Here is a 27,354-nt window from a genome sequence, read left to right on the forward strand (position 1 = left end):
TCCAGTAATTATGATGTCATTAACGTATACTATAAAATAGACAACGTGAGAACGATTTTATAAATAATGCGTGATGAGTCAGAGTCCAAAAAACCAAACTTAAGGAGTTTGGATTTTAATTCGTCAAACCATTGTTTGGGGGCTTGTTCTAACCCGTGGAATGCCTTGTTCAACTTACAAACAGGAGATCTATCCCCGACTCCAATTCTAAGAGGTGGTGTCATATAAATTGTTTCTTCAAATAGACCATGCACAAAAAACATTATTTATATATCCAGCTGAAATAATGTCCACCCATGAGAGAGAATAGTGAGAATAATTTGATGGTAATGAGCTTTACCTCTAGAGAAAAGATTTCATGAAAATCAAAATGGTGCACTTGATGAAACCCCTTGGCTAACAACTTTGCTTTGTATTTATTAATAGAGCAATCAGCATTTTCCTTGACCCTAAAAACCCATTTGCAGCCAATAGTTTGTTTGGAGGAGGTAAAGAAACTAAATCTCACGTAATTTGCTTCAGAAATACATCATTTTCTTGTTGCAATGCTTTGCAAACCCTCTAGTTTTTTCTTAATTGTTTTAAGTTTTGAATGAGTAAGGAAGTAGGAAAGATGAATTCCGGACTAATGAATACGAGATTTAGAACGAGACAGAATAGGATAGCTGTTGGCAGCTGGCGCTGGAACAGGGACAGAAATAAACTCATAAGTGGATGGATCAGAGGTGATAGATGGTGTGTTGGAAAGTTCATGTGTGACAGAAGAAATGGGGGAGTAAGCAAGCACGACCTGCCTACCATTACATGTCAGCTAGATGCTAAAAAGTTTCGGTGTAAATGGGCCAAAATATGCATTACAGTCAGCATCAGCCTCTAGATCACTTATTGCAGAAACTCAAAGAAGAAATATCAAAATAAAATATTTAAAACATAATTAAAAAAAGAAAGAAAAAATCAGGCAATTAAAGGAGTATTCCTTGAATTGTTTCACACAGTCCAAAGCAGTAACACAACAACATCTCATTCTCGACCATTTCATATACTAAAGTTTTAAAACAGAAAAAAAAGCAAATCAATGTTTCGAAAATACAAAGCAATTCAATCTCTATATATCTGTAACAAAAACTATCTAAAAAGCAATTGAGGGGCACGGAAACAAAATAAAAGCAAAGGACAATTTTATACAATAACATATATAACAAACTAACCTCTCAGTGTTAAAAAGTGGACTTTAAGCTTAACTCAACTTTACAAAACCAACTTGTAAGGTTTGGTTTTCACGACTTATACATTGTAAATTAGTCTTATTTTTAGTCGATATGGGACCTCCAATACATCCCTCACGTCGAGGCATATACATCTTGAGCATAAAATTAGACATTAATGGGTGATCTGATAGCTAGCGGAACAATAGACCCAGCTAAAACCAAATTTCACTAAGATAGACTCTAACACATGGCTCGGATGTCATGTTCAAAAGTGGATTTTAAACCTAACACAAATTTATAAAACTAGCTTGTAAGATGAGATTTGCACCCACTTATATATTATAAATTGGTTTTATCTCTAATCGATATAAGACTTCCAAAGCATTCCTAGAAATTTAAAAACTTCTTGAATAATATTTTTTTCAGAAAACATTAACCACTCTTGATTTTATTTACAAGGGTGGTCAAGGTAACTTCAAAAAAGAAAGAGGGTTTATGTAGTTTCATTAAATCTAAGAGCTATTTGTGCGTACTTAACCTTAAAAAGGACTATTACATAATATGACAGCCAAAAACACAAGATGAGAAAATTCCAGATCAATTTGTTCATCCCTCTCTCAACATCAGGAAAAAACTATTATCAAGGTATCATCAAGGTGAATGAATATCAATGAGAAGAAAGCTGAACCTATCTTATATGACAAATGAAATGTCTAACACCTTCTCCGTACAACATTTAAATCTAGATGTACAAAGTGGACTATCGAACACATGTCATGCTCCCTTTCTCTTGCACACTATTGAAATTGACCACTAGTTGATCTTCAAGAAAAACCCAACTCGTTGTGGAAAGAATAGACAACCAACACACACATTCAAGACACTGAACATAGAAAAATAAATGCCTGGACTTTTTTAAAACTGTAAAAACACCTAAACAGAATATATAAGAGGACAAAGTGTTACTATTACACAGAGGAAAGTTAGATTATTTGTAAAAGTTCATTTTATTTATTATGAAAAGTACCATGAACCAATAGATAAACGAACCATGGCAGAAGCCTTGATTTAAATAACCTGACCTACCTAATTCCCATTTAATGGAAAAATGAAGGATGGATCTCAATCATGAACACCACCCTCACCATTATGCGAAAACAAAACTACCACCAAGCACAGCAACATGGATTTGATATGTTCAACATTGACCTGAGACTACAGAAAATAGAAAAACATACTGAAGCGTTCAATCTGTAGGTCAGGAGACATGACATTTGGGGGAAGCAGTCCACGTAGATCAAGACGGTCTCGTTCTGTCATGGAAAAAGCTGTTCCCTAATTTTAAACATCAAAGTTAATATAATACTAAATTATATAGAAGTTTATAGGAAACTAAAAAATACCTACGAAAGGAAGAAAAGGTGATGTAAAAACTCAATAGCAAAAGCTTAAATTTATCAATCCTAGCTTCAAATGCAATAGCAAGTAACTGCATCAACCACGTTCATCTTCCACTCCTACAAACTTGTTACTAACCCAATCAGAACTGCTACCAGTTTAAACTAGTTTACATTAAATAACCTACCTATTTATCAAAGATCATACCAAAGAGGAAACCCACTTAAAAAGACCCATGAACAGGAACATACACAATGCCTCAAACTATGCTCACAAAAAGCCCATTTCATATAAACAAAATTACAAAACAAGCTAACAAAAATAAATAAAATCACTTCAAACTTGCTCTAAGCATCAGCGCATTCCCAAAGAATTTATTAAACAAATTGAAAACTTCAAATTAAGATAAAAGTAACACAATAAGCAAACAGAATTATGAAAGTGAGAAACAACCTACCTGAAAGAAAAATAGAATCAGTGAAGACTTAATTAAATTATCATCACTAAAGAGGGTGGCACACTTATTTTCATCTTATTTGAACTCATCTGTGATAATAAGCTTTTGCAGAGCATTTTCTCATATGCACTTAAATTGTAAATAATAAAGTAAAATGAATTGAGTTTCTCCCACGACCTAAAATGACTTATGCACTTAATCTTTATTGAAGATATTTCATTTAACTTCTCTAAAAGCTTAAGTGCATATATTATGCTAAGTTCATAAGAGAAACTTAATTCATTTTATATTCTTTCTTTTTTTCCTATAAGTGTTTATAGAAAAATTATCCAAATGAGTCTAACTCAAACAATATTTAAAACCATATGAGACATTTTAATTTTATTTTAATGATCCATAAATCGAAGCTTAACTTCAAACCGCCACTTGATTTAAGTTATTCAGCACCCAATGACTACTTAAAATTGAAAAATTGTTCGCCACCTCTTAAATTTAGAAAAAAAAAATGGTGTTTGGATTAACTAAGCAACACCGAAGCCTCAATTAGATTATCCTGAGTGGGATCTCATTAGGCTATACTTATTTTCTCCTTATTTGAACTTCTCTATAATAATAGACATTTGTAAAGCATTTTATGCTAGTTTGGTGAACTTATAAAGAATATCTAAAACTCATGTAAGCTGTTTTAAGCTTATTTTCATGATCTATGACCCAATCTTAATACTTCTTCATAACCACTTACAAAAAAAGAAAAATGTTAAACATCTATAAACTAAAATTAAATTATGTACTTCGGTTTTTGGACAAAACAAACCAGAGAACTTCCATAAAAATAAAGTATATAAGATGGTTTTAACCTATAAAAACTCCACTAAAGCAATTCATTTTGCCTCCTTATTTTATTTTATGTGTAATTGTTCATGGATAAGTTTATTTATATAAAGTCAATCTGAAGCTTATGAAAATATCTAGACCTTCAAATTACCATTTGTTCAAGATATTCACCCAAACAATGCCTAAACAAATTGCAAAACTATTCAGCACCTATTAAAATTAAAAAAAAGAAGCTATGTGTGCGAACTAAATTATTTTCTATTCAAAACAGCTTATACAATCGAAATCATCATAATCTCATCGATTTTCCAAAACATAAATAGAAAATCGAAAAAGAGAGAAATACTTTATTGAACCAAGGATCGTGGAGGATGTCGAGGCTGCGTTTGTGGACGATAGAGGGACGGTGGCCCTCGGTCGTGGTGAACGGCCGCGAAAGCAGGTGCGCACGGGTCACGTGCTGCTTCAGCAGCGACGACGACGCCCTCACATTCTTCAACAACATCGCCATTTGGCTCTGCAAGAACGAGATCTGATGAATGGTGCTATGAGTTCAGTGACTCGCGCACTCGCACTTATATGCGTTGAATTGGATCAGCGTTGCGAAATTTGACAAAACGACCAATAGCGCTTTCTCGTAATTGAATGAGGGAGGTTGGGTGTGGGGATCAGTGATGGATTAGTAACTGCTATCCGACCCGCAACTAAAACCAAAAAAAGAAATATTCAATATGTTATTTTTCTCGTTATTTAGATATCTATGGAAAAAATATTCAAAAATTTTAAACATATATCTACCATATTTAAACTATATTTTATAAATTTTTAAAACAAAATATAATATAAATAAAATTTAACTTAATAAAATAAATTAAATTTTAAGTTCAATTAAATTAAATTAATAAAATATAAATTAAAATTTAATTTTAATATATTAAAATATCTATTACACAGGAGTATCAATTATTAATCATGAATCTTTTATATATATATATATAAACACGAATAATTATGTCATATTTATTAAAGACTGAACTTTTTCTTTATTTAATATCTTGTTATTTGACTATATTTAAATGTTCCAGTTTTATTCTAATTTTATTTAAAATTAATTAATTTACTTTTGTTCCTTTAGATTTGTGTTGAGAGTTTAGAAAGTGAACATATAAAACTATTTGGTCACACTTTAACTAACAGCTCCAACGGCATTGAAAACGATGATTTAGGGTGTTTTTACCTGGGGAAGATCGGAAATATGATTTGGAGAGAGTGATCAAGTAAATTTGAGGAGATTTGAGGGTAATTTTATTTTTGTATTTATTTGAGTGGATTTAGATGTAATTGAGAGTAAATTTAGAAATAAAGTTTGTAAGAATTAATCTAGGATTTGATTGATGTGATAGTTTTAAAAAATTTATTTAATTGATAGAAATTAAAAATTACCAAATTATTGTTAGTTATTAAAGTAATATAAAATAATAATTATTAATGTTATATTTAATTGTAAAATTGTTTATAAAAAGTAAAAAAATAAAATAATTATTAAAATTAATTTTTAAAAATTGAAAAAATTATAATTTAGTAAAATGAATTTATAAAAGTTTATCTATAAGAATTAGTCTTACTCCTTCAAAGCTTCGCTTTTTTACTCAAAAAGCCTTTCCAGGTATTATCCTTTCCATTACCCATTTTTCTTTCATTCTCTGCTCCCAGTTTCGATCTGATCCCGTGCTGAATTTGAAGTTGGTCCTCCACTCCTTCAAATTTCGGGCGAAGCTCTAAAAAGGGTATGTTTTTTTTGTCTCTTTCGTCGGCTCTAGGGTTAACTTTGATGCTGCTGGTGATATTGGTTTTTATTTGGAATGAAAGGAATTGGGAATCTTGGGTGTCTATTGGAAGTTCAGGATGCTTAGATTACAGCTCATACTTGGTTTACAACATTAGCAAGAATGAATTTCGGGATATTGTTCAGCAGCTTACTGGATCACCCTCCCAGGATCATCCACCTAGACCTCCACACAATCCACCGGAGCCGCAGAGCATGCGACTGCAGAAAATTAGACCTCCCCCGTTAACGCCAATCAATCGGCCTCGTATGCCCCCCGCTGCTACCCGAATACACCTATGGAGACCGAATACGCAGAGGCTAACCGAATACGCAGGAGGGTAACCGAATACAGTTTCACATGCTTTTCTTCAATCGCCTGTAACCGGATACGCCCGTCTTCGAACCGAATACAGTTTCAGCGTTCTTCCTCTTTTCCAGTGAACGCAGAGTCCTCTTCTTCATCGTGAGTGCACAATGAACGCTGTGTATTTTAAATATGCAATGCAATTTGATTATAATTTAAGAACGTTTATTCATCTGGGAATTTTATTCAGTTACAGGGGCATTTCAGAGAAAGTGCATTTGATCCCTCTAAATCTCCTCACATATGCGGGTGAGTGAAGAATAAAAATGAATCCTGCCATTCACTTCAATTCCATCAGCGCAATTCAGTTCAAGTGAACGCGTAATTACCTTTCATTCCTCGCTCTCCAATCTTCGTAAACAGTATGACACCCTCAAGTCAACTCAGCGTTAAAGAAAATCAGTGTACACGATGAAACAAATCTCACGGTGACAGCAACAACACGAAATCTCCATAAATTTCAACCTTTTATGAAGTAGAAATGACATGTCTATTTTTATCTTTATTCTTTCATCTTCTTCTCTATATATCACTTCTAGTCTCGTTCCTCTCTCCTACACTCTTTTCATTTTTGTTTCAAACACGTTACTTAAGAGATTATACAATTTCATATTTCACGAAGAAAAGTAAAAACTTAAAATTATTTATATTCCTAAATTCATATTATTCTTTTTATATTTTTTTTCCTTAACTCATTTTAATTACGATGTCATCGACTTGACCTGAATTATTATAGACTTGGACAAGGTTTAAGTTTTTATATTCTCAACATTATTAAAGTTTACTGTGTTTTTTTTCAATCAACATCATCACGGTTATTTTATTAATGTTAGACTAGAGTTATTTCTCAGGCAATAATTTGAGTTTCCTTTATGAATATTGATGGTGTTTATTTACTAATGTTATTGCTTTTAGTTTATGTCGACGAGGTAATTTCAATTATGTTAGTCAAGTTTTATTTTTTCAACCAACATCAATTAGATTTATTTTCTAGTCAATGTAAGTCAAAATTATTTCTGGATCAACTATAATTATAATTTTCTTAGTCAAATTTAGGATAATTACTTTTTGCCTTGAGTAAGTTTTTTTTTTTTCTTATTGATTTGAATACGAGATTATCTTTTATTTATATTATTATTTTTTTTGTTCTAACTATTTCTTCTAAAATAATAGTCAAAATTCTTGACCAATGTCAGAAAACTATTTTTTGGCAGATCTGATATAGATTTTTTCGATTGATGTATGTTGTGATTTTTTCTCTCGATGTTTGCAATGATTAATTTTCTTATCAAAGACAATAACATTATTCTTTTTTAATAGTTTGTTAGATTTTTTTTTTTAATGTTAACTAAGAAAACTTTTGGCTAAAATTAACTGGATTATTTTTTGTCAATGTTAACTAGGAAATTTTTTCACTCAACATCAACCAAAAGGTCAACAAAAATAACTGTAACTAAAAATGACATTATAAAAATAATTTTGTTCAATGGTAACCTAAATAATTATGGTCAATCTCACTATAATTAATCAAGAAAAAACATTTTTTAATATCAATTAATAAAATATTAATGAATTTTGATTGAAAAATATTATCAATAAAAATCGACTAAAACAGATAGTCAATATTGATAGTTTTGAAATATTAATAACTACTTAGTATTTTAATAATTGTCTAAATTTAATAATAATTGAAATATTTTATCTAAATAAGAAAACTAAAATTCAGTAAATTTGAATTATCTTATTAAAACAAATATTCAAAAAATAAAATAATTTAACATAAGATCAATTCAAATTCTCGTGAATATCTTAAAAACTATGAATTTTTGTATTCAAACACAAAGTAAAACGACAACAATACTAAAATATACATATACCAAACAATTTATATTAACAAAGATGGACCTAGTTAGTCTTGAAAAAAGAGAAAGATTTATCCCCAGAAAAGAATCCTAATTTCAAATAATTTAGGATCTTTCCAATACTATATGAAATTATATACATAAAAAAAACAAGGAAATATAATATTTATGATTCAATGTTTAAGTATCAAAATATTTTTTTTTATGTGGAACAATCTCATGATTTTAACATACTAAAATTAAAATAATGGTACTTTGACAATATTTTTTTGATAACATTTTAATATTATCTACGTGTTATCTTGTGATTGATCCATAATAATGTTTATGATTGTTATTATTGATTGTAGAGTAATTTTTTTTCAGTGTAAATGATGTTAAAATGTTTAAAAAAATACTAAATATATAGTAACTCAAGTATAATATTTGAAGAAAGTATTCCTGTATGTTAATATTAGATAATGTAATAATAATAAAAATGTATTTTTAAATGATTAAAAAAATTCTATAAACTAAACCGCATTCACCCCAATGAAAAAACCTGGAAAGTGGTTGAATATTGACGCCGCCTCGTTTGTTCTTGAAAGAGTCATCACACAGGAACAATATTACATCACCAAATGACTATTAACTTTGAATTTTCGACGTTCAAACAATTGTCGCTCCCACTTTCTCTTAAAGCAAAACAAAAAACAATCCCTAACGGACAAAAGTAATAGCGAAAGAAAAGAAAAACACTTTCAAGCTTTCCAGAACATTTGTCAAAATTTGGCTCCACATATGTAAATTCTTTTCCTACTTTCATATAATCATAATAATTTTATTATTTTTAATAATTATTTTATAGTCAATGATGACTTATAATCTGATAATTTCTGATTGATAATGAATTTTCTTAAAACTGACAATAATCAGTATTCATTATATTCTAAAAATTCAGTCCATAAGAATAAAATCATATATATCTTTTAATATTTTTCAAAACTTAATTTTTGACGATCAGATTGTTAATTATAAGCACATGTATATTAAAATTTAGAACAAATTATTAACACTGACAAATCAAACATTTCATATTTGTCTATATTTTATGAGTTATATATACTATGTTAATTTTGATGAACTATCGAATAAAATTTAAGTTTGTTTCTAATTTTGTATTGATTTAATAGCACTTTTTGAGAATAAAGTATCTAGTTAAATATTATCGAAAGTATGGTCGTTTGATGTGATTTACACTTGTGTCATTTGAACTCTCCTATATATACATAGTTATTGTAATAATTTAAATTTAAACATGTTCTTAGTACCTATAGAATAATTTTTTTTAGTTTTTATCTCTATGAAATAAAATTCCTTACATTTTACCTCAGATTATAAAACGACTAAATTTTATTTTTATCTCTGTAAGATATATTTCACTTATTTATGGATAGTTGATGATCTATCTATTATTTATCGTCATTTAATAGATCGTTCAATCAATTTTTTCAAAATAAAATCTTTCTTAGTTTTTTAAAATTTTAAAAAATACATGTTATGAGACTGTTTAAAAAATATATTTCTGAAATGTTTTTAAAAAATATACTTTAAAAAATTTGATTCTATATACTTGACTAATTATCATTTAGGAAATATATTTCAACAATTTTAACGAAGTGCCATTTATATACTAAAAGGGTTTGAAATAAAATCGTCATTTACCACAAAATTTAAAAGAACATTTTATTATGAATTAATTTCATTCTTAAAATGATAAAAGAATTACACCATTCTCTATGTAACTTTCTTAATATTAATAGATGAAAATAAAAGTATTAATAGATGATAATAATATATTGTAATTCATTTACTGTAAATATGCATCTTTTCACTATGCGGCTTGAAAAAAATAATAATAATAAAATAAATAAATAATTAATTCAAACTTGTAAGAGAGAACATGTAACGGTGGACTCCTTCCACATAATTTCATTGCTTTTCCCTCCTTCACCTTCTTTCGTTGTTCTCTGTCTGTAACTAACTTGTCCTTTAAGTCTCTCTCCTCTCTCTCTCTCTCTCTCTCTCTCTCTCTCTCTAGAATTTCTTCTTCCACTCTCTGCAAAAGTCTAGGGTTTCTGAATCCTCTGTGCTTCCTCTACACCTTCATCATCATCTTCTTCCTCACGAGATGACGAGCATGGAGAGTTTGATCGGTTTGGTGAACAGAATCCAGCAGGCCTGCACCGTGCTCGGCGACTATGGCGGCGACGCCGATAACAACGCCTTCTCTTCTCTATGGGAAGCTCTTCCTTCTGTCGCCGTCGTCGGCGGTCAGGTCATCACCTTCACCATCACTAAACATGAACATGCTCTGTTCGTAGAAGTAGAAATCATCTAAAAACAAAAGGAGAAAATAAACTCACGTAGAATTTATTAGGTTCTGTTTGTTTGTGTTGTTCTCCAGTCAAATTAGAGTTTCACCTCGCTAATCAAATTTGTAGAAACCTTGAATACAAACCTTTATATTGCGCGAATTAAAATTTGATTCGAAGAATAACTCAAATAACACACTTAGAAGGAAATAATACATCGAAGTTTTTTTCCAATACGTCAACATGTTCTTTGTATGCAAGTAAAAGGTGAAGGATCCAAGAATAAGCAGAAAAAACATACGTGTTTTTGGTGCTGTTTATGTTGTTCTGGAGTTTAGCTTAGAGTTTCGTCTTGATAATTAATCCCTGTGATCTTTCAATACGAACCTTTACTAGGTTAAGTGAAACTCCAATCAGAGAATAGCCAAACAACAGCTGTAAAGAATCGTAAAGTTTTGTCCGAAACTTGAACATGTTCTGTTGTATCATAGGAGTAGAAGTAAAACAATCCAAAAATAAGAAGAGAAAGCATATATACTATTTCTTTGATGTTGTTTGTGTCGTTCCCTAGTCAAAATTAGAGTTTTACCTCCATGATCAATGCGTACAATTCTTTATTACAGATATTTGTTATGTGAAGTAAAACTTCAACTGGAGAGAAAACACAAAACATTTGTTTCATAAGTTTTTGTTCAAAACGTCAACATGTTCTGCTGTATGCTAGGAGCAGAACTACAACCATCCAAAAATAAAAAGAGAAAAGACAGATACAATTTCTTAGGCGTTGTTTTATGGCAAAAATTTGAGCTTCACTTTTGAATTGAATCTACATAATCGTTTAATACAAATCTTTGTTCAGTTCTAAAATAAGAATCATTCAAAAAATAAAATTAATTTATTTGTTTATTTATTGAAAATTAATAGAGTTCGGGTAAGTCTTCGGTTCTGGAAAGCATCGTTGGACGTGACTTTCTTCCTAGAGGATCAGGTTCGCTCGCCCTCTCTCTCTCTGTTCCTTTTCTATTTTTGTGGAGTGTGATATTTATTTAGGCGCAGTTTGATAAACTTAACAAAAGGAAAATAATAAACATAAAATTAATTAAACTTATTTCATCATTTTAATTTTTTGAAAACTCTCGTTTGAGCTTATTGAAAAGTTTGTCCAAAAAAATCTTAGTTAATTTAGCTAATTGATTTTGAATTGGAGTTTGTGTTTGAATTGCAGGAATTGTGACGAGGCGTCCATTAGTCTTGCAGCTTCACAAGGTTGATGGCAAAGCGAAGGAGTATGCAGAGTTTCTTCACATGCCAGGGAAAAAGATCACTGATTATGGTATTGTGGTTCAGTAACTGATTTTGCTTGCTGCTTGGTGTAATTCGTGTTACTGTTATGTATTTAATGGTTTACTAGTTGATGGTTTTCACGAGTTGAGACTTGTGCTGTGATGAATAAATTATTTGCTAATCATAGAAATATGATAGGATGTTCTTTTTTGCTTCTCCTGTTTCTGTCTTGCTTGTAGAACAATTTGAAAGCTTGTTTCCGTTTTGTGGTTTTTTTTTCTTTGATTCCGTTGTGTTTCAATTGTTTTTGCGTGCGTTTCCCCTATAATTGTGTAGTATATTTTAGGTTTCGTGTTGTTAGACTCACAGCCAGCGTTAATTAACTGTGGATTTACTCATTCTAGCGATTTGTTTTTTTGTCATTATCCTTAAACTACTAGTTCGCTTGCAATTTATCATACACTGCTATCTTGCGATAATTGTACTGCTTCACAGTTAGCTCACTGGTGCAATTATTTGTGTGGTGTTTATAATCTAACTGATATTTTCATTCCTTTTTATAATTTTAATTTCTTTTTGTAGCTTTTGTTCGCCAGGAGATTCAGAATGAAACTGATAGAGTAACGGGGAAGACAAAGCAAATATCTCCTGTTCCAATTCACCTTAGCATTTACTCTCCACATGGTGCACTTTTATTGTTTATTGCCTTTAACTTCTTACTACTAGATGGATGATTTGCTGCAAACTCATGTTTTTGTTATCTATTTTTGAATTAAAGGATTTTTTTTTTATTGAAATAGAAAAATGAATACCAAACTGAGGTAATAGTATTCCCATACCATTTCAAAGTAAAATAATTTGCAATAACCCAAATGGTGTGTTGATCAATATAACAGATTCCTATTATCTGTTAGCTTTTTTGTGAAGTAATCTCCCTCGAAATAATCATTGGCTGAATACCATAAGGAACTCAACAATCTCGTTGTTCAAAAGGAAAGAAACCCCCAAGGGAGGAAGGAAGAACGTCTATTATCCTTCTAAATATTTAAACACTTGAATTACTATTATTCCTTCTTTACTTGCCATCAAAAATATCATTACAACTCTAAGAACCAGAGGAATTCAAGCTCTAGGCTGTCGTGTACTACATTTGAAGATAGGCAGAGTTAAGTAAAGTGAGAAATGTTAACATATCAGGAGCCTTCCTATACATCTAATACAGGTAAAATATAGAACACTGGCAAATGCTATAAATCTGGCTATTAGGGGATGACATAAAAAAATAACGTGATGGCAAAGGGAAAGACTAAGAAAAAGAAGTATCAACAATCTGAATATTTTGAAAACCTATTACATGAACCGTTTCCTGTCCTTAAGCTATATTATAAGGACGAAGAATAGCCTAAAGAAATGGATTTACGGGAAGACTAGACTAACATGAATTTACAGAGGTCTTCAGGCGCTTCTTACCCCATTATTTGTGTAGTTTCAGTTTCCAACTACTAAGGCCGATAAATTGTAAAATGAATTTGCCCTCCTTTTTTTGCCTTTGTTCCACCTGTACGTACAAAGCTTGCTGATTTGCTGAAATCTACTTCCCCAGCTCTGCTTCCAATTAAATAAAGCAGGACTAGAACATCTTTTAATAAGGGCAGCTGGCAAAATTGGACTGACCAATTGGACAATCCGAATAACTCATAATACAGGTTTGGTTAGACTGGAAAATAGTGATCTAAATTGAAGTGGAGCAATGTTGATCCGACCCATTTGGTGCACGCTTAACTATCCTGACCCAGGACATAGTCTCATGGGTCAACTTCTTTTTAAAAATAATTGCTATAATTAAAAAAAATTGAAAATAATGTTAGTCCGTTGTGCTGGGTCAGGCAATCGGATTCACCAGTCTTATCTACACTTTCACTTGCTATCTTGGTAGTTACAGCTGCTTTGTTATAGTTTACTCATGACCTTTGCTCTTGATTGCCTCTATATATTTGATGTTAAGCACTGATCATTTGTAAAATTTTATATTTGATTTATACTCATTCATTTTTTTACTTAGTTGAGTTCATTTCACCAGTATTACTTTTATGTATAATTATGTGGCATAACATTTGACTAGTTTTTCAGTTATGTGTGTTTCCTTATTCAATCTCCGTTTGTGTGAGCAGTTGTCAACCTAACTTTGATTGATTTACCTGGATTGACTAAAGTTGCTGTAGGTATGACTTGCATTCAATTTATCAATTGCATTCAATTTATCACTGTAATTTTGTTTTGGACTATGTGATAGAGTTTTTAGTTTATACTGATTAGCAATTGTCATTTTCAGAGGGACAGCCTCAGACTATTGTTGAAGACATTGAAAATATGGTTCGGTCTTATGTTGAGAAGGTAAAAGAAGTTTTCTGACTTTGCTTAATTTCTTCTCACTCTTCCTATTGAATAACCTTGATTGGATAATTCATTGTTATTTCATTTAGCTCTTGTACTTTCACCACTGAGACTGGAGACATAAACTGCCTATTTCCAATTTCTCCGTTTCTATGGTGTTGGTAGTTGATTACCATTTTATACCTTGTTGAAATGTTTATTTATAAATTGGTCACCAAGAGGTGATGGTGGTAAGATACACATTTACTTTAACTGGTACTATACTTGATTCTTTGACAGCCTAATTGTATTATACTGGCAATATCTCCGGCGAACCAGGACATAGCAACTTCGGATGCTATTAAGCTTTCGAAGGAGGTGGATCCCTCTGGTACATAAATTTTCTGTGGAATGATGATTTGTTTATTACCTTTGCTCGGGTCATTATTTGTCACTGAAATCCTTGACTATAAATAATCCAGGTGAGAGGACATTTGGAGTGTTGACAAAACTGGATTTAATGGACAAAGGAACTAATGCATTGGATGTAATCTTTCTTTCTCCTTCTAGCATGTTCCCTCTCTCGCTGTGGTTATGATGTATACCTTTAAATTTCTAAAAGTTTTAGCAGTGCCCTGTATAACCATATAATTAGTTTGCCTTACCCATTTTTTTCCCTTAAGGTCCTTGAAGGAAGATCTTACCGTCTGCAACACCCCTGGGTTGGTGTAGTAAATAGATCCCAAGCAGATATCAATAAAAACGTTGATATGATTGTTGCTAGGCGTAAGGAGAGTGAGTATTTTGAAACCAGTCCTGACTATGGACACTTAGCCAATCAAATGGGTTCCGTATACCTTGCAAAGCTTCTCTCACAGGTCTGTCTTTCAGAAAGTTGTTCTTTCCTTTCTTTAATTAAAAATTTGTTATTTTAATCATCTTAATTATATTGTAGCATTTGGAGTCAGTAATTAGGGCACGAATACCCAGTATAACATCTTTGATAAACAAAACAATTGAAGAACTTGAATCAGAGATGAATCAGATTGGGAGACCAATCGCTCTTGATGCTGGGGTGAGTGGTTTATATTTGTGATTATTTCCTGAATGTACGTACTCTTTCTATAGTATGCTGCAGAAGAATATTTTAACTATTTTTTCTCGTACAGGCTCAACTATACACCATCCTAGAACTATGCCGCGCATTTGATAAGATATTCAAGGAGCATTTAGACGGAGGGTAAATATATGCTATGATATTCACGTTTACTCTATTAAACTATCTTATTTGAATTTTTTTCGGAGGGTAAATATTTGCTAGATGTTCAATTTTACTCTATATGATACTGGTTTATTTGATTTTATTTTTGGGTGGATGGCATGTTGTTATTGAAACTCGACTATTTTCAACCATCCTCAAGGGTTTTATTGTGTATGTTTGGGTTAGCTTAATTTGAGTGAAATAGTTTTTTTCTTGCAATTTCATACGAAAAAAAGGAAAGAGAAAAACCAACTATTTCCCTTAGAAGGTCGTTAATAAACATGCACTTACTTCAAACTAGGTATGACTTTTCCCCACCATCATCTAGCTAAATCCTATTTAAAATCTGGTTTTGTTTTGGTTCTTGTTCTTTTCTAGACAAAAAGCACTGTATACTAATTTAATGTACCACCTGAATATGGTAAAGCAATTTGGAATGATAGTCATGAATAATCTTTCTTTGTGGTCTACAAGTTGAGAGGTATCTTTGGTTACATATGACCCTTTTGTTTATTGTCATAGGCGATCAGGTGGAGATAAAATCTATAATGTCTTTGATAATCAGCTTCCTGCTGCGTTACGGAAGCTTCCATTTGACCGTCATCTATCTCTTCAAAATGTAAGGAAAGTGGTATCAGAGGCAGATGGTTACCAGCCTCACTTAATTGCCCCAGAGCAAGGTTACCGTCGCCTGATCGAGGGAGCTCTCAGCTACTTTAGAGGCCCTGCTGAAGCTTCAGTTGATGCAGTAAGTATACCTGGTTGTACTTTTTCCTCCTCTTCTTTTTTAATTAAATCTTACATAGAAATTAAAGCGGGATTTCTTTGATTTCGATGTAGGTTCACTTTGTCTTGAAAGAACTTGTGAGGAAATCAATAGCTGAAACTCAGGTAAAATTTGGGATTTATTTTTGGACATAACTTGAGACACATACCTACAGTAGGTAAAACTTCATTATTGATAGGAAAACATCAAAAGCATTAAAAAGAACTGTGTCTAAGTTATGTCCTTTTATTTTATAGTATCTTTGTTGGTTTAAGGTTCCTAGAAATAAACTATGAATTTATGATTGAATAGGAACTAAGACGTTTCCCAACTCTTCAAGCCGAACTAGCTGCAGCTACAAATGAGGCTTTAGAGAAGTTCCGTGAAGAGAGTAAGAAGACAGCTATTCGACTGGTCGACATGGAAGCTTCGTATCTCACTGTGGAGTTCTTCCGGAGACTTCCTCAAGAAATGGAGAAAGCCGGAAATCCAGCTAATCAAGCTACCCCCAATGAGGATCGATATGGAGAAGGACATTACAGGAGGATTGGATCAAATGTGACTTCCTATATTGGTATGGTGTCAGACACTCTCAAGAACACTATTCCAAAGGCTGTGGTTTTTTGTCAAGTCAGAGAAGCAAAACTATCATTGCTAAACCATTTCTACACACAAATAGGGAAGAAAGAGGTAATAGTCCGCTTTAACTTTAATTGCTCTCTTATTCTGGTAACAAATATTACACAATCATGGAAGAATTTTGGTTTGCTTCGGATATACTTCCAAAGTGAGGTATCCAATTTTAATTTTTATACAACAAAACTGTAAGTTCTGTGGTTATTTTTATTTCAAATATATTCACGATGTTTGATCTGCTATTACTACTGGTGCAGCCTAAACAGCTATCCCAGTTGTTAGATGAAGACCCTGCCTTGATGGAGAGGAGGCAACAATGTGCCCAAAGGCTTGAACTGTATAAAGCAGCAAGGGATGAAATTGATTCTGTTTCCTGGGCACGATGATCTCGGTTGCCATGGGACTTTTTTAGAGTCTATATTATTTGAGTTTTCAGGTTTGTATATTCATTGACATTAAAAACAAAATAAGCTTTGTATATTCATTGACATTAAAAACAAAATCATAGGATAGATGGAGCTAATTGTTGTTTCTTATCCCAGGAGTTTGTACATGAAAAGAGGTCACAAACTATATTATTTTATTAAAAATTAAAATTACATTTTTTTTAATTTGAATACTTTTTCTAGTTGAATGGCATATATCCTACGAATTCAGTTGCAGACTTTGACATTAGGGGTTTACAAGCTAGTTCATTTGATTTGGGACCCTGTATTTGCACTTATCTGTACACTTTTTTGTTGTAGGTTTTTTCTAAACCACCCCTATCGATTACAACTATCCTAATCTCCTTCTCTACTGTACGCATGAATATCCTTAAATTATATGTAATTGTAGTTCCTCTTGTTCCCTTACTCCAATACGTGATGTGTCAGTATGGGATTGGGGTACCGTTAGGTTATGAATTCTTCACCCGTGAGAATTTATTTACAGAACATTTGAAAATAGAAGAATTTTTTTCAACTTTTAACCTATGTGAAAAATAAATCATTATTCTAAGAAAATAATCTTGTTACTAATAGATGAATATCCGGAGCTATAACTTAGTAGTAAAATTAAAAAAAAAAGAAAAAAAATTATGAATTCAACTTCTTCATTAACAATTTTAAAATATAAATTTAGATTAATAAATTTGAAATAAAATTGTTTAACTTTCTCGTTAACAATTTAAAAATATAAAATTAATTTAATAGATTTGAAAATAAAATAGAAAAGATGATGAATTTAAGAATCAACTCCTTTTTAAATAACTAAATTACAGCAGCTTTTTAACAATAAAATACTAAATTGTGATATTTAATTAAAATATAAATTAAATTATTTAAGGAAAAAATTATATGGTGGTTTTATAAAATAATAATAACTGTAAGAATAATTTCCTAAGGAAAATATTCATTAAGTGTTTCACATTTCAATATGGTTTATATATATATATTACAGCTGTTTTTTAATAATAAATTATTAAATTGTGATATTTAATTAAAATATAAAATAAATAATTTAAGAGAAAACATTATATGTGAAAGAATCAGCCTTAAAATAGAGTCTGATACGCATGCGTTAGGGTTTTAACAATCCCTCGCCGCCCTTTACTATATCTCATCGCGAAGGCCTTTCTTTACAGAGAAGTAGTTAGGCATAACAGACAGTGAGATGGGAACAAAGCTAAAGAAAGCTACGAAGAAGAACATGAAAAGGGTTTCCTCTAACAAGCGATCTGAGTTGGTACGTTCACAATACCGTGTTAATTTTTCCTTTTGTGACAAAGTAATTGAATGACATAACTGTTACAAGAACATTCAGATATTTTTATAGAACATTTTTTTTCAGCTTTTTTTTGAGCATTTATATTTTGTTAAGAAAAAAACTTTTTTTTTCCTGCCAAATCGAAATGAAACATACTTTTTAACATTCTGGACAACTCAGTGTGTTTGAGTAAATATAATTGAGATAGTTTAATTTATTAGCATTTGATAGGAGAGTTTATGTCGTGCTTCATTGGAATTGAAGAATGAAAAAGTTCCATAATGTGTTTACTTGTTCTGAGTAAACCATGTGTATATACTTTTAATTGGAATAAAATTTGTTGATATTGTAAGATGATGTAGGACTAATGGTATGATTGTTAATGTTTTAGTTATGATTTTTTTGATTATTTTGTCAATTGCAACTCAGTTTAATTACCGAATAACAAAATTTCTCCATTTGTTGTATTAGATAAATGTCAAAGTAGGTGACACTCTTATTAGAAGTGCTTTGTGTATTTTGATTGTTTTTTGTTAAATGCAAATTTTCTTTCTTTTTTTTATTCCTTGAATAAATTGTTACATCATTTTTCAGGTTATTAAGAACCACAATACTACACAAAAGAATCACCTTTTGCGTCTTGAAATTGAACAGTCTATACGGGAAGTTGAACTTCTTATTTCTGAGTTAGAAGAATGGTTTGAAACAGCTGGCTAAGGATGATGTCAGTAAAAATGTTGGTGCAAGATATGAGGTTGATAGAGACCAAAGTAATATGTATATGCGGATGAAGGTTGAACTATGAAAATGGTTTAAGAATCGTGCCGTTAAAACTTTATTTGTGGGTTATGAGAGTAAAAGGGACTGAAATAGTTATGTGTTGTTAACATAGTTTAGTATAAATACATTAGTTTGTTAACATTCTTGTTGTTAAGTATGTTCATGTTGTGCCTTTCATTTGGTTTCACTTTATTCACCATAACTTCGTTTCAACTTTTGTCAATATTATCGTCCACTTATTTCAGAACTGTTTCTTCATCATTATGAAAAGCATTGTGAACAACACCATACAAAATATAAAGATATAACCATAACCACATCGTAAACACAAATATAAAGACAAATTACAATGTGAGGTTGCTTACTTCTTTGTTCTTGAACAAAGACTCAATTTTTGTTGACCAGGCTATTGTAAAATTCTTGGAAATAAAACTAAATTATTTAATAAACAGTGAATTACAACTTCAAGAAAATATATACAACAAATTCAACCCACATGTTACCTGTAATAACTAACCTACTTCACCAAAAATCTATGAACAATATTCGCCTAAATGTAATTTGACAAATTATTGATATTGTTTAATGTTATACAAGAGATATTACTTATAACTCTAGATTTTTTCAAAAAATACAATACAACAAAATAAATCAATATATACAAACTACAAACATTGTCTTATAATCTTCATCAATACATACAATGCATTTAATCCTTTTACTAATGTCTTTATATATTTTCATCAAATTGTACCTTTAATCCACCTATAGGCAATCCCATACACATACAAACATCAACAACGATAAATGTACCAATCTTTGCTTAATGTGAAACAATTCATTGACACAAATCTAACGATTTACCATCTCTTTCAATAGAAGATAACAAATGTCTATAGATCTTTTTATGTACAGACACCATTTGAAAGGCATCTCTCAAATCCAAACACAATCGATATCCTTAAGCATTTCATTCATCTCAACAATGTATTTTGCCTTACACTATATCTAAAAACAAATTTAGAATATAAAAAAAAATAGGTTTAATGTCTCGGTAGGTCCCTATTTTGGTTCGAAATCTCAAATAGGTTCTCTTTCTTTTCGGCGTCTCAATTGGGTCCTTGTTTTTGTAAAATTGATGCAATTATAGGCCTGCCGTCAAATTGGACAAACGGTCGTTTAAGTTTGGGTTACGTGGCGTGGTCAGTGCATTCACTAATCACACATGGCATTATAAAGGAGTTTGAATTGATTTTTGTATTAAAAACTGGATTGCACAAAGGTCAAATCAGATGTACTCAAGGGCAAATTGGGCAAACCCCTTTTCTTCTTCGATTGGAAGCGCGAGGAGGGGGAAACCCCTTTTCTTCTTTAGAACCCTAAAATCCTAAGAGATATGCACGAAAAGGGAAAGAGAGAAACACTCTTCCTTCAACCTCCAACGCGGATTGTTACCAATAAGGAGTATTGGTAAATCTTGAAGAAATTTGTTTTGATGATGCTACAAGATGTTTAGTTGAAGAAGATATTAAAATTAGTTAAAAGCAATTTGTAGAAATTAAATGTAGTAGGAAATTCTTGTAAACCTTGTAAGCTTGCATTTTTATCTTCAATAATCGATTATAGAATAGCAATAATCGATTATCACAGAGTCATACAGGAATAATCGATTATCACTTCATATAATCGATTATCACTTTTTGAAAACCCTGTAACGGACTTGAATAATCGATTATCACTTACAATAATCGATTATTCATGGCAGTTGGGAGTTGACCTTTGGCATTCAGTGTACTTGGCTATATATTTTGTTTTGGTGAAATTAGAAAATAACAGTTGAACAAAAAGCTTTTGAGAATACAGTGTGATCTGAGGAAGTTCCAAAAGCTTGTTCATTACATTGCCTGGTCTTGTGAAAAGGAGAAGCTCGCGCTTTGTGGGTCAAAGGTCGGAGCGGTTCTCTTCAAGTTGGCAAAGTTTCTGTTCTTCCGGTTCGTTCGTTCGAAGGAAGGTTTTATCTGTTTTCTGTTTCATTCACTCTATTGTAAACTTGTGAAACTATTTTTAGTGAAAACGTTAATCACTTTTTATAGTGATTAACAACTGGACGTAGATTCTTTTGAATCGAACCAGGATAAAAATTCTGTGTTGAATTTTCTTGCTCTCTATACTCTTTACTGTTTTATACACATCAACTGTTTGGAAATTTGTCTCTAAGTAAATTAAATTTATAAAACTGACCATCTTATTAAGAGTTTGACTGAACACGCTTTCCGCTTTATAAGTTATTCCACTGTGCAAAATTCTATAACGGTACCGATTGTTCCAACAAGAAACACTCTTCCTTCAACCTCCAACGCGGAGAAAACAAAATTGTTGTTTTCTAGTCACTAAGGATTGGAAAAGTTCACAACTCCTACCTAGTTGCTTGTTTCGAGAATTTCTTGTATGACCGCCTCTGTTAGAGCACGTGCACATCTCCTCATGGACAATACTCCATAACCAAGCAAGAGAGCTTATCTGTTGCAATATAGGAGTACATAGTGGGAAGAAATGGATGGTCCAACATCCGAAGGATCTTTCTCAGTTTGGGCCCTGAACATTTTCTTCTGACTCGACAAAAATTCATTGTCCATCACTTTGAGCGCAAAATTGGCCATGAAAACCGTGCACTCCAAAGCGAGTTTTGCGCATGTTGCAGTTGTTGCAAGGCTGTGTTGTCCAGAGCCAGTGGCCATGACCATGCTTTTGCAACCCATTCGTTTAGCAATCATGGCTTGAGCAAGAGCGTTGTTCATCTTGTGAGAGCCACCATGGTTGAGGTCCTCTCTCTTTAAGTATATATCAGGCAATCGCTCCGCGTGATACATAGGTGTTTCTCTCTCAGCATAGTCTCTTAACGCCTCCGCTAGCTCTACTTGTGGGAACAACCATTTAAGCTTTTAATTAATGGCTTTCAATTGATGAATTTGGATAATTAATTAACCTGAAAGGCATCCACGACACACCTCTAATTGTTTCAATTTTACAAAAATAATGACTCAATTGAGACGTCAAAAAGCATATCTATTTAAAATTTCAGACCAAAATAAGGTCTCATCGAGACATTAAACCAAAAAAATAATAATAACCAACCATACCGTTACTTCATCAATAATATCAAAATAATTAATACACCAAAAAAAAATACACAATATTCAGTCTCAAAAGTTACCAAAAACAAACAAAAAATATAATACAAAACTAAGAAGAAACAACTAAAATGCGAAAATAGAACTCGTGAAGTAGGTTTTTTTGGGTTAAAACTTTAAAAGTTGAACCAAAAATATATTACATCATTAAAAGTGTGTAGTTTTTTATTTCCACATCTGTATATTAAAAAAATAAACAATAAACTAGTAACAAATTGACACATGAACTCTGTCAAATTGTTGTAGAAAACTGTAGTAAACATATAATTTTCCCTTACTCCAATAATTATTTAATTATTTGTTCTGGTGATGTGTCAGTATGGGATTGGGGTAAAGTTAGATTATGAATTCTTCCTGTGAGAATTTATTTACAGAGCATTTGAAAATAGAAAAATTTCCCTCAACTTTTAACCTATTTGGTGACAACGTGAAAATTAAATTATTATTCTAAGAAATAAATATTTTTACAAATAGGTGAATATCCTGATTATAAAATAGCTTATTGGTAAATTAAATATATGTGGTCTTTTTGTGTGTGTGTATATATATATATATATATATATATATATATATATATATATATATATATATATATATTACAGCTATTTTTTAATAATAAAATATTAAATTGTGATATTTAATTAAAAATAAATTAAAATATTTAAGAAAAAACATTATATGGTGAAATAATCAGCCTTAAAATATTGAGTCTGATAGACCTGGGTTAGGGTTTTAACGCAATCCCTCGCCACCCTCATTTACGATATCTTGGTTTCTTTGCAGAGAAGTAGTTAGGCATAACAGACACTGAGATGGGAACAAAGGCAAAGAAAGCTATGAAGAAGAACATGAAAAAGGCTTCCTCTAACAAGCCATCTGAGGGTGCTGATTTTTTGGTAAGTTGATAATACCGATTCTGTGTGCTCTCTGTTCAGTTAACTTTTCCTTTTATTTTTCAATTTATTGTGTCAGTATGGTGCTTAATTTTGTTTCTGAATTGGTAAAGCCCTTGGAAGGTGGTCCTGCTCGCAAGCTCGCCGAACAGAAGCCGCCGGAGAATACCTCCACGGTATTGTACGTATCCAGGATTCCGCATGGATTCTATGAGAAGGAGATGGAAGGTGCTCATGGATTTTTCTTTTGTCAGATTTTTGATGGATTTCGTGGAGTGTGTGTTTACGATTGCATTTTGTAGGTTATTTTGGTCAATTTGGAACCATCAAAAGGTTGAGAATCGCGAGAAATAAAAAGGTTAGTTGCTTGCATGTTAACTAGTCTGCTTTAATGTCCGTGCTTGTTATTATTTGCATTATTGTGTGATTTTGTCAATTTGATAATTGTGGCATACTTTGTTTATTCTGATCTATTTACTCATGTAGTTAATTTTACCTGTGGATTTCAGTGATTATTTTTGTATAATCTTTTATTCTGGTGGATGGGTGTGTGACTGTGCACGATATCATCAGGATAGATAATGCACCCTCAAGAGTTGTCAATTTTGACACAATGCAATGTATGGTTGTGTGGCGAAAAATTACTTTTCTTGTCTCGTGCTTTATTTGTTCGTGAGTGGTCTTAATTTAAGAAACTGTTCCAATGCAGAATATCTGTTGTGTCGTTAATAGTTATGAGTTTCTCAGAGAAGTTGAAGCCTCTGCAATCAATCAATATTGTAGTAATTTTGCTTTTGTTTGGTCCTTACATTCTGAAAAAAACTATGGGTTTTCAACCAACCATCAAGATATTTGTTTCTTTAAATTCTTTGGGGCTGCAATATTTGCCCTTTTAGTGATGATGGATATTGGTTTTAGTTGATTGATACTGACAATATATGTTTCTTGTTCTTTAACAGACAGGAAAATCAAGACATTTTGGGTACATAGAATTTGAATCTCCTGAGGTATTTGTTGTTTCTGCAGATTAATTGATTGTGTTTGTAATAAAATTCAGTTTCCTTGTTTTAATAGTGCCTTGATTTGTAGGTTGCGAAAATTGTAGCTGATACTATGCACAATTATCTCCTTTTCGAGCACCTTCTCCAAGTTCATGTTGTACCTCCGGAGAATGTTCATTCAAGATTGTAAGTTATTAATGAAATTTTTTCCGGATCTATTTCCTTCTAAGGATTCCCTTTGTAGACTTTAGTCTGTCTAACCTTCAATTTTCTTTCCACCTCCTTCTTTTACACGTGTGAAAAAGAAAGATATCTATTTAGAGTATTGAAAAAAAATCACTAACAAATAGAGAATTAGGAATTCCCTCAAACATACATGTACCTTGGTTTAAGGTTTAAAGATTTAGTTTCTTCTTTGAATATGACCAAAGGTAACAAATGAATGTGTGTTATTTTTCATCGTAGATGGAGAGGATTCAGTTATCGTCACAAGCCATTGGATTATGTCCAAATTGAACGGAAGCGTCATGACAAGGTATCTAGTTCATTGGATAATAAAGTATATCTGCTTGATATTTCTCGTCTGATTCTCAGTATTAAGTTCTTGATGCTGTCATTCCAGGAAAGAACCTTAGACGAGCACAAAAAATTGGTGGAGAGGATTCTAAAACATGACCAAAAACGACGGAAAAGGATAGAGGCTGCTGGCATTGATTACGAAAGCCCTGAGATTGTGAGCCTTTTGCTTTTATCATTCTGTGGTGGTTCATTTCTTTTCACAAATAGAGAATATTCTGCATCTTGAGTTTTGCTCTCATTTTACATATATAATTGCTCTTTGCAGATGGGTAACATCCAGCCTGCTCCAAAGAAAATAAAGTTTGATGACTGAGTTGGTAACCTGAAACACAGGAGTCTGCTGGTTTAGGATTTTTAGTTTTAATATTTTCGCAGTTTTGGAACTTAGTTCTGAAACCTTGTATCCGTCAAATGTTTACAGGAAGCATGATCCATTTTATATATTCATAAACTTTTTAAGCAGTTGATCACCTTCAGGCTCATTACTGTTTTACTTCTTTTTTGGTCTTCAATTGCACTCTTAATTAGAGTTTGCGCACATTTATTGCTTCGTTTTTTAATTTTTGTTAACATTGACAATCTTGCAAAAAATATTTCTGTTAATTTATTGACTTCTCAGAAATATTCAATGAAACGGAAAGTAGTTTTAATTGTGTATGTTGATAATAAAATTTTTGAAATGTATTATTTTACAGGGTGATGTTAGGCTTCGAATTATTTTAGGTCTTAATGTATTATTTGATACTATTTATTAGTAATACATGGTTTTATTTAATATATTAAAAGTAATTATACAATTTTATCATTTATTTGAAAAGGTCGAGAATAATAGTTTGCAGACTCATGTTTTTGTTATCAATTTTTGAATTATAGGACTTTTTTTTTTATTGAAATAGAGAAATGAATACCAAATTGAGGGAATAGTATTCTCAAACCATTTCGAAATAAAATATTTTGTAATAACCCAAATGGTGTGTTGATCAATATAACAGATTCCTATAATCTGTTCGCTTTTTTGTGAAGTAAGCAAAATAATCATTGGGTGAACACCATAAGGAATTCAACAATCTCATTGTTCAAAATGAAAAGAACCCCCAAGGGAGGAAGGAAGAACGTTTATTATCCTTCTAAATCTTTAAACCCTTGAATTACTACTATTCCTTCTTTACTTGCCATCAAATATATCATTACGGATATGGAAGAAGCATCTACAACTCTAAGAACTAGAGGAATCTAAGTAAGGTATAACATGTATTTTCTGGTCTAAGGACGTGTAGTGAGCAGGTAATAAACAAAAATGGACTAAAGGGACTCAAAATTTGGGTTCAATGGTAAAATAGTTCAAGATAGGTTTTAGTTGGTTAAATGGATAAAGAAACAAAAATCACCTATAATGCTATTTTCAACAAGTATTGTCAATTAGTTCAAGGCAAATTCTGGTAGTACTAGCAACATAAATGAAATCTCACTCAAGAAGGAGGTCAATCCAAGGAAGGCAAAAATTTGAGTAATTCTAGTGTATAAATCTGTCTTAATGATGGGGGAATATGAATGGAATTCATTAAAATCTCTAAAAATCACTAAAATAATGTAAAACTACAAAAACTAAAACTGCTTGATAAAAGTCAGTGAAAACTGAAAATGCACAATGTGTTCCACGAAATACCAGAATGAATAGAAACTGAATTACATATAACTAATGCTTAAAACAAGTTTATATACTTAGAACTAAGTATGACACGTGTTAGAAGTCTTACATCAATTATAGATAAGATTAACTTATAGTATATTAGTGAATGTAAATCTTATTGTTCAAATTAATTTTGTAAGATTGAATTAGACTTAAACTAATTAAAGAGTAAGAACTGCGAAAATTTAAAACATAAATCAGAATTCAATGTTAAAACCAAAGCCTAAGTAGAATGGCGTGTTCTGATTTAGAAGTAAAGAACTAACGCATGGCATTGAATTGGAAACTAAAATGAATAGAAAATAACAATAGAAGAACGAGAATCATAACATGAAGCAGTAAAATGCATAAGAAAACGAAATTGAAAATTTTTAAAGAATACAAATGGCTTGAATTGGATAGAACCTGGTTCATAATAAAAATGCACTGAAGTTCTTGATTGCCTTTGTTAACTTTGTTAAGACAGCCAAGAATCTTCAGGGAGAACTATGGAGAAAAACTGAATCGTGAAGAAAATTGGAAAACTAATCTATAATAATTCTAGGAGCTGTATTGTAAAACAAGTTTCTAAAAGAACATCCAAGCCTTTATATAGGCCGATCAGGTCTGTACTACTGGAAAACTGAAAAACCGCCTAAAGCCAGTCACAAGAACTGCCAATAACAGGTAAAATTGCCTACAAACTGTCTAAAACAGTTTAACCATGTTTACAAGACTCCTAAGTAGCAAGTAAACACTCTCAGCTTTGAGCTTTCAGCCAGGCTAACGCAGGTCATCTCTTCACGAAAAATCTGTTCAATTGAGTTCCCAAACTGGTTGTTTCAAGTTGCAAGAACTGCTCCAACCAGT

The 27,354-nt window shown here is 31.6% G+C and overlaps 3 protein-coding genes and 2 long non-coding RNA genes across 8 annotated transcripts in view; 4 read left to right on the forward strand and 1 right to left on the reverse strand.

The window, feature by feature from the left end:
* The window catches only part of NAD-ME1 (NAD-dependent malic enzyme 1), a 31,818-nt gene extending 27,234 nt beyond the window's left edge, over positions 1 to 4,584 (reverse strand). For 2 of the 3 annotated variants that reach the window (XR_015780742.1, XM_047301232.2), the window contains exons 1-2: positions 4,244 to 4,584; positions 2,447 to 2,543 (exon numbers count right to left, since the gene is read on the reverse strand). Coding sequence is in view for 2 of the 3 variants with exons in the window: in XM_047301232.2 (XP_047157188.1) it covers positions 2,447 to 2,543; positions 4,244 to 4,408 (262 nt within the window). In the remaining variant the exon portion in view is untranslated. The remainder of the gene's footprint in view (positions 1 to 2,446; positions 2,544 to 4,243) is intronic. The other variant, XM_088094234.1, reaches the window with a different exon arrangement.
* Positions 4,585 to 5,541: 957 nt separating this feature from the next.
* Positions 5,542 to 6,642, forward strand: LOC124828024 (uncharacterized). The gene is made up of 3 exons (XR_007027976.2): positions 5,542 to 5,684; positions 5,767 to 6,188; positions 6,280 to 6,642. It is a non-coding gene; the product is annotated as an uncharacterized LOC124828024 (long non-coding RNA).
* Positions 6,643 to 9,921: 3,279 nt separating this feature from the next.
* Positions 9,922 to 17,242, forward strand: LOC124828030 (phragmoplastin DRP1E-like). The gene is made up of 15 exons (XM_047301233.2): positions 9,922 to 10,268; positions 11,230 to 11,293; positions 11,531 to 11,638; positions 12,172 to 12,273; positions 13,761 to 13,811; positions 13,922 to 13,983; positions 14,263 to 14,353; positions 14,445 to 14,509; positions 14,646 to 14,840; positions 14,918 to 15,037; positions 15,132 to 15,202; positions 15,746 to 15,971; positions 16,064 to 16,114; positions 16,302 to 16,679; positions 16,883 to 17,242. The coding sequence occupies exons 1-15, from the start codon at positions 10,122 to 10,124 to the stop codon at positions 17,009 to 17,011; spliced, it is 1,860 nt and encodes a 619-aa protein (XP_047157189.1). The 5' UTR covers positions 9,922 to 10,121; the 3' UTR covers positions 17,012 to 17,242.
* A 904-nt stretch (positions 17,243 to 18,146) lies between these two features.
* Positions 18,147 to 19,328, forward strand: LOC124828025 (uncharacterized). The gene is made up of 2 exons (XR_007027977.2): positions 18,147 to 18,350; positions 18,966 to 19,328. It is a non-coding gene; the product is annotated as an uncharacterized LOC124828025 (long non-coding RNA).
* Positions 19,329 to 23,050: 3,722 nt separating this feature from the next.
* On the forward strand, positions 23,051 to 25,285 carry LOC124828032 (putative RNA-binding protein C1827.05c). Of its 2 annotated transcripts, XM_088094025.1 has the most exons (8): positions 23,053 to 23,238; positions 23,349 to 23,463; positions 23,538 to 23,593; positions 24,195 to 24,242; positions 24,325 to 24,422; positions 24,702 to 24,771; positions 24,859 to 24,969; positions 25,081 to 25,285. In XM_088094025.1, exons 1-8 carry the CDS (start codon positions 23,155 to 23,157, stop codon positions 25,126 to 25,128), a joined length of 630 nt encoding a protein of 209 aa, XP_087950151.1. In that variant the 5' UTR covers positions 23,053 to 23,154; the 3' UTR covers positions 25,129 to 25,285. The 2 variants fall into 2 exon arrangements, with proteins under 2 accessions (XP_087950150.1, XP_087950151.1); XM_088094024.1 differs by lacking the exon at positions 25,081 to 25,285 and having other exon boundaries at positions 23,051 to 23,238; positions 24,859 to 25,070.
* Positions 25,286 to 27,354: the final 2,069 nt, after the last annotated feature.

This window comes from Vigna umbellata, chromosome 7 (genome assembly GCF_029865625.1).
Source record: "Vigna umbellata cultivar VRB3 chromosome 7, Vumbellata_1.0, whole genome shotgun sequence".
Classification (NCBI taxonomy): Eukaryota; Viridiplantae; Streptophyta; class Magnoliopsida; order Fabales; family Fabaceae; genus Vigna; species Vigna umbellata.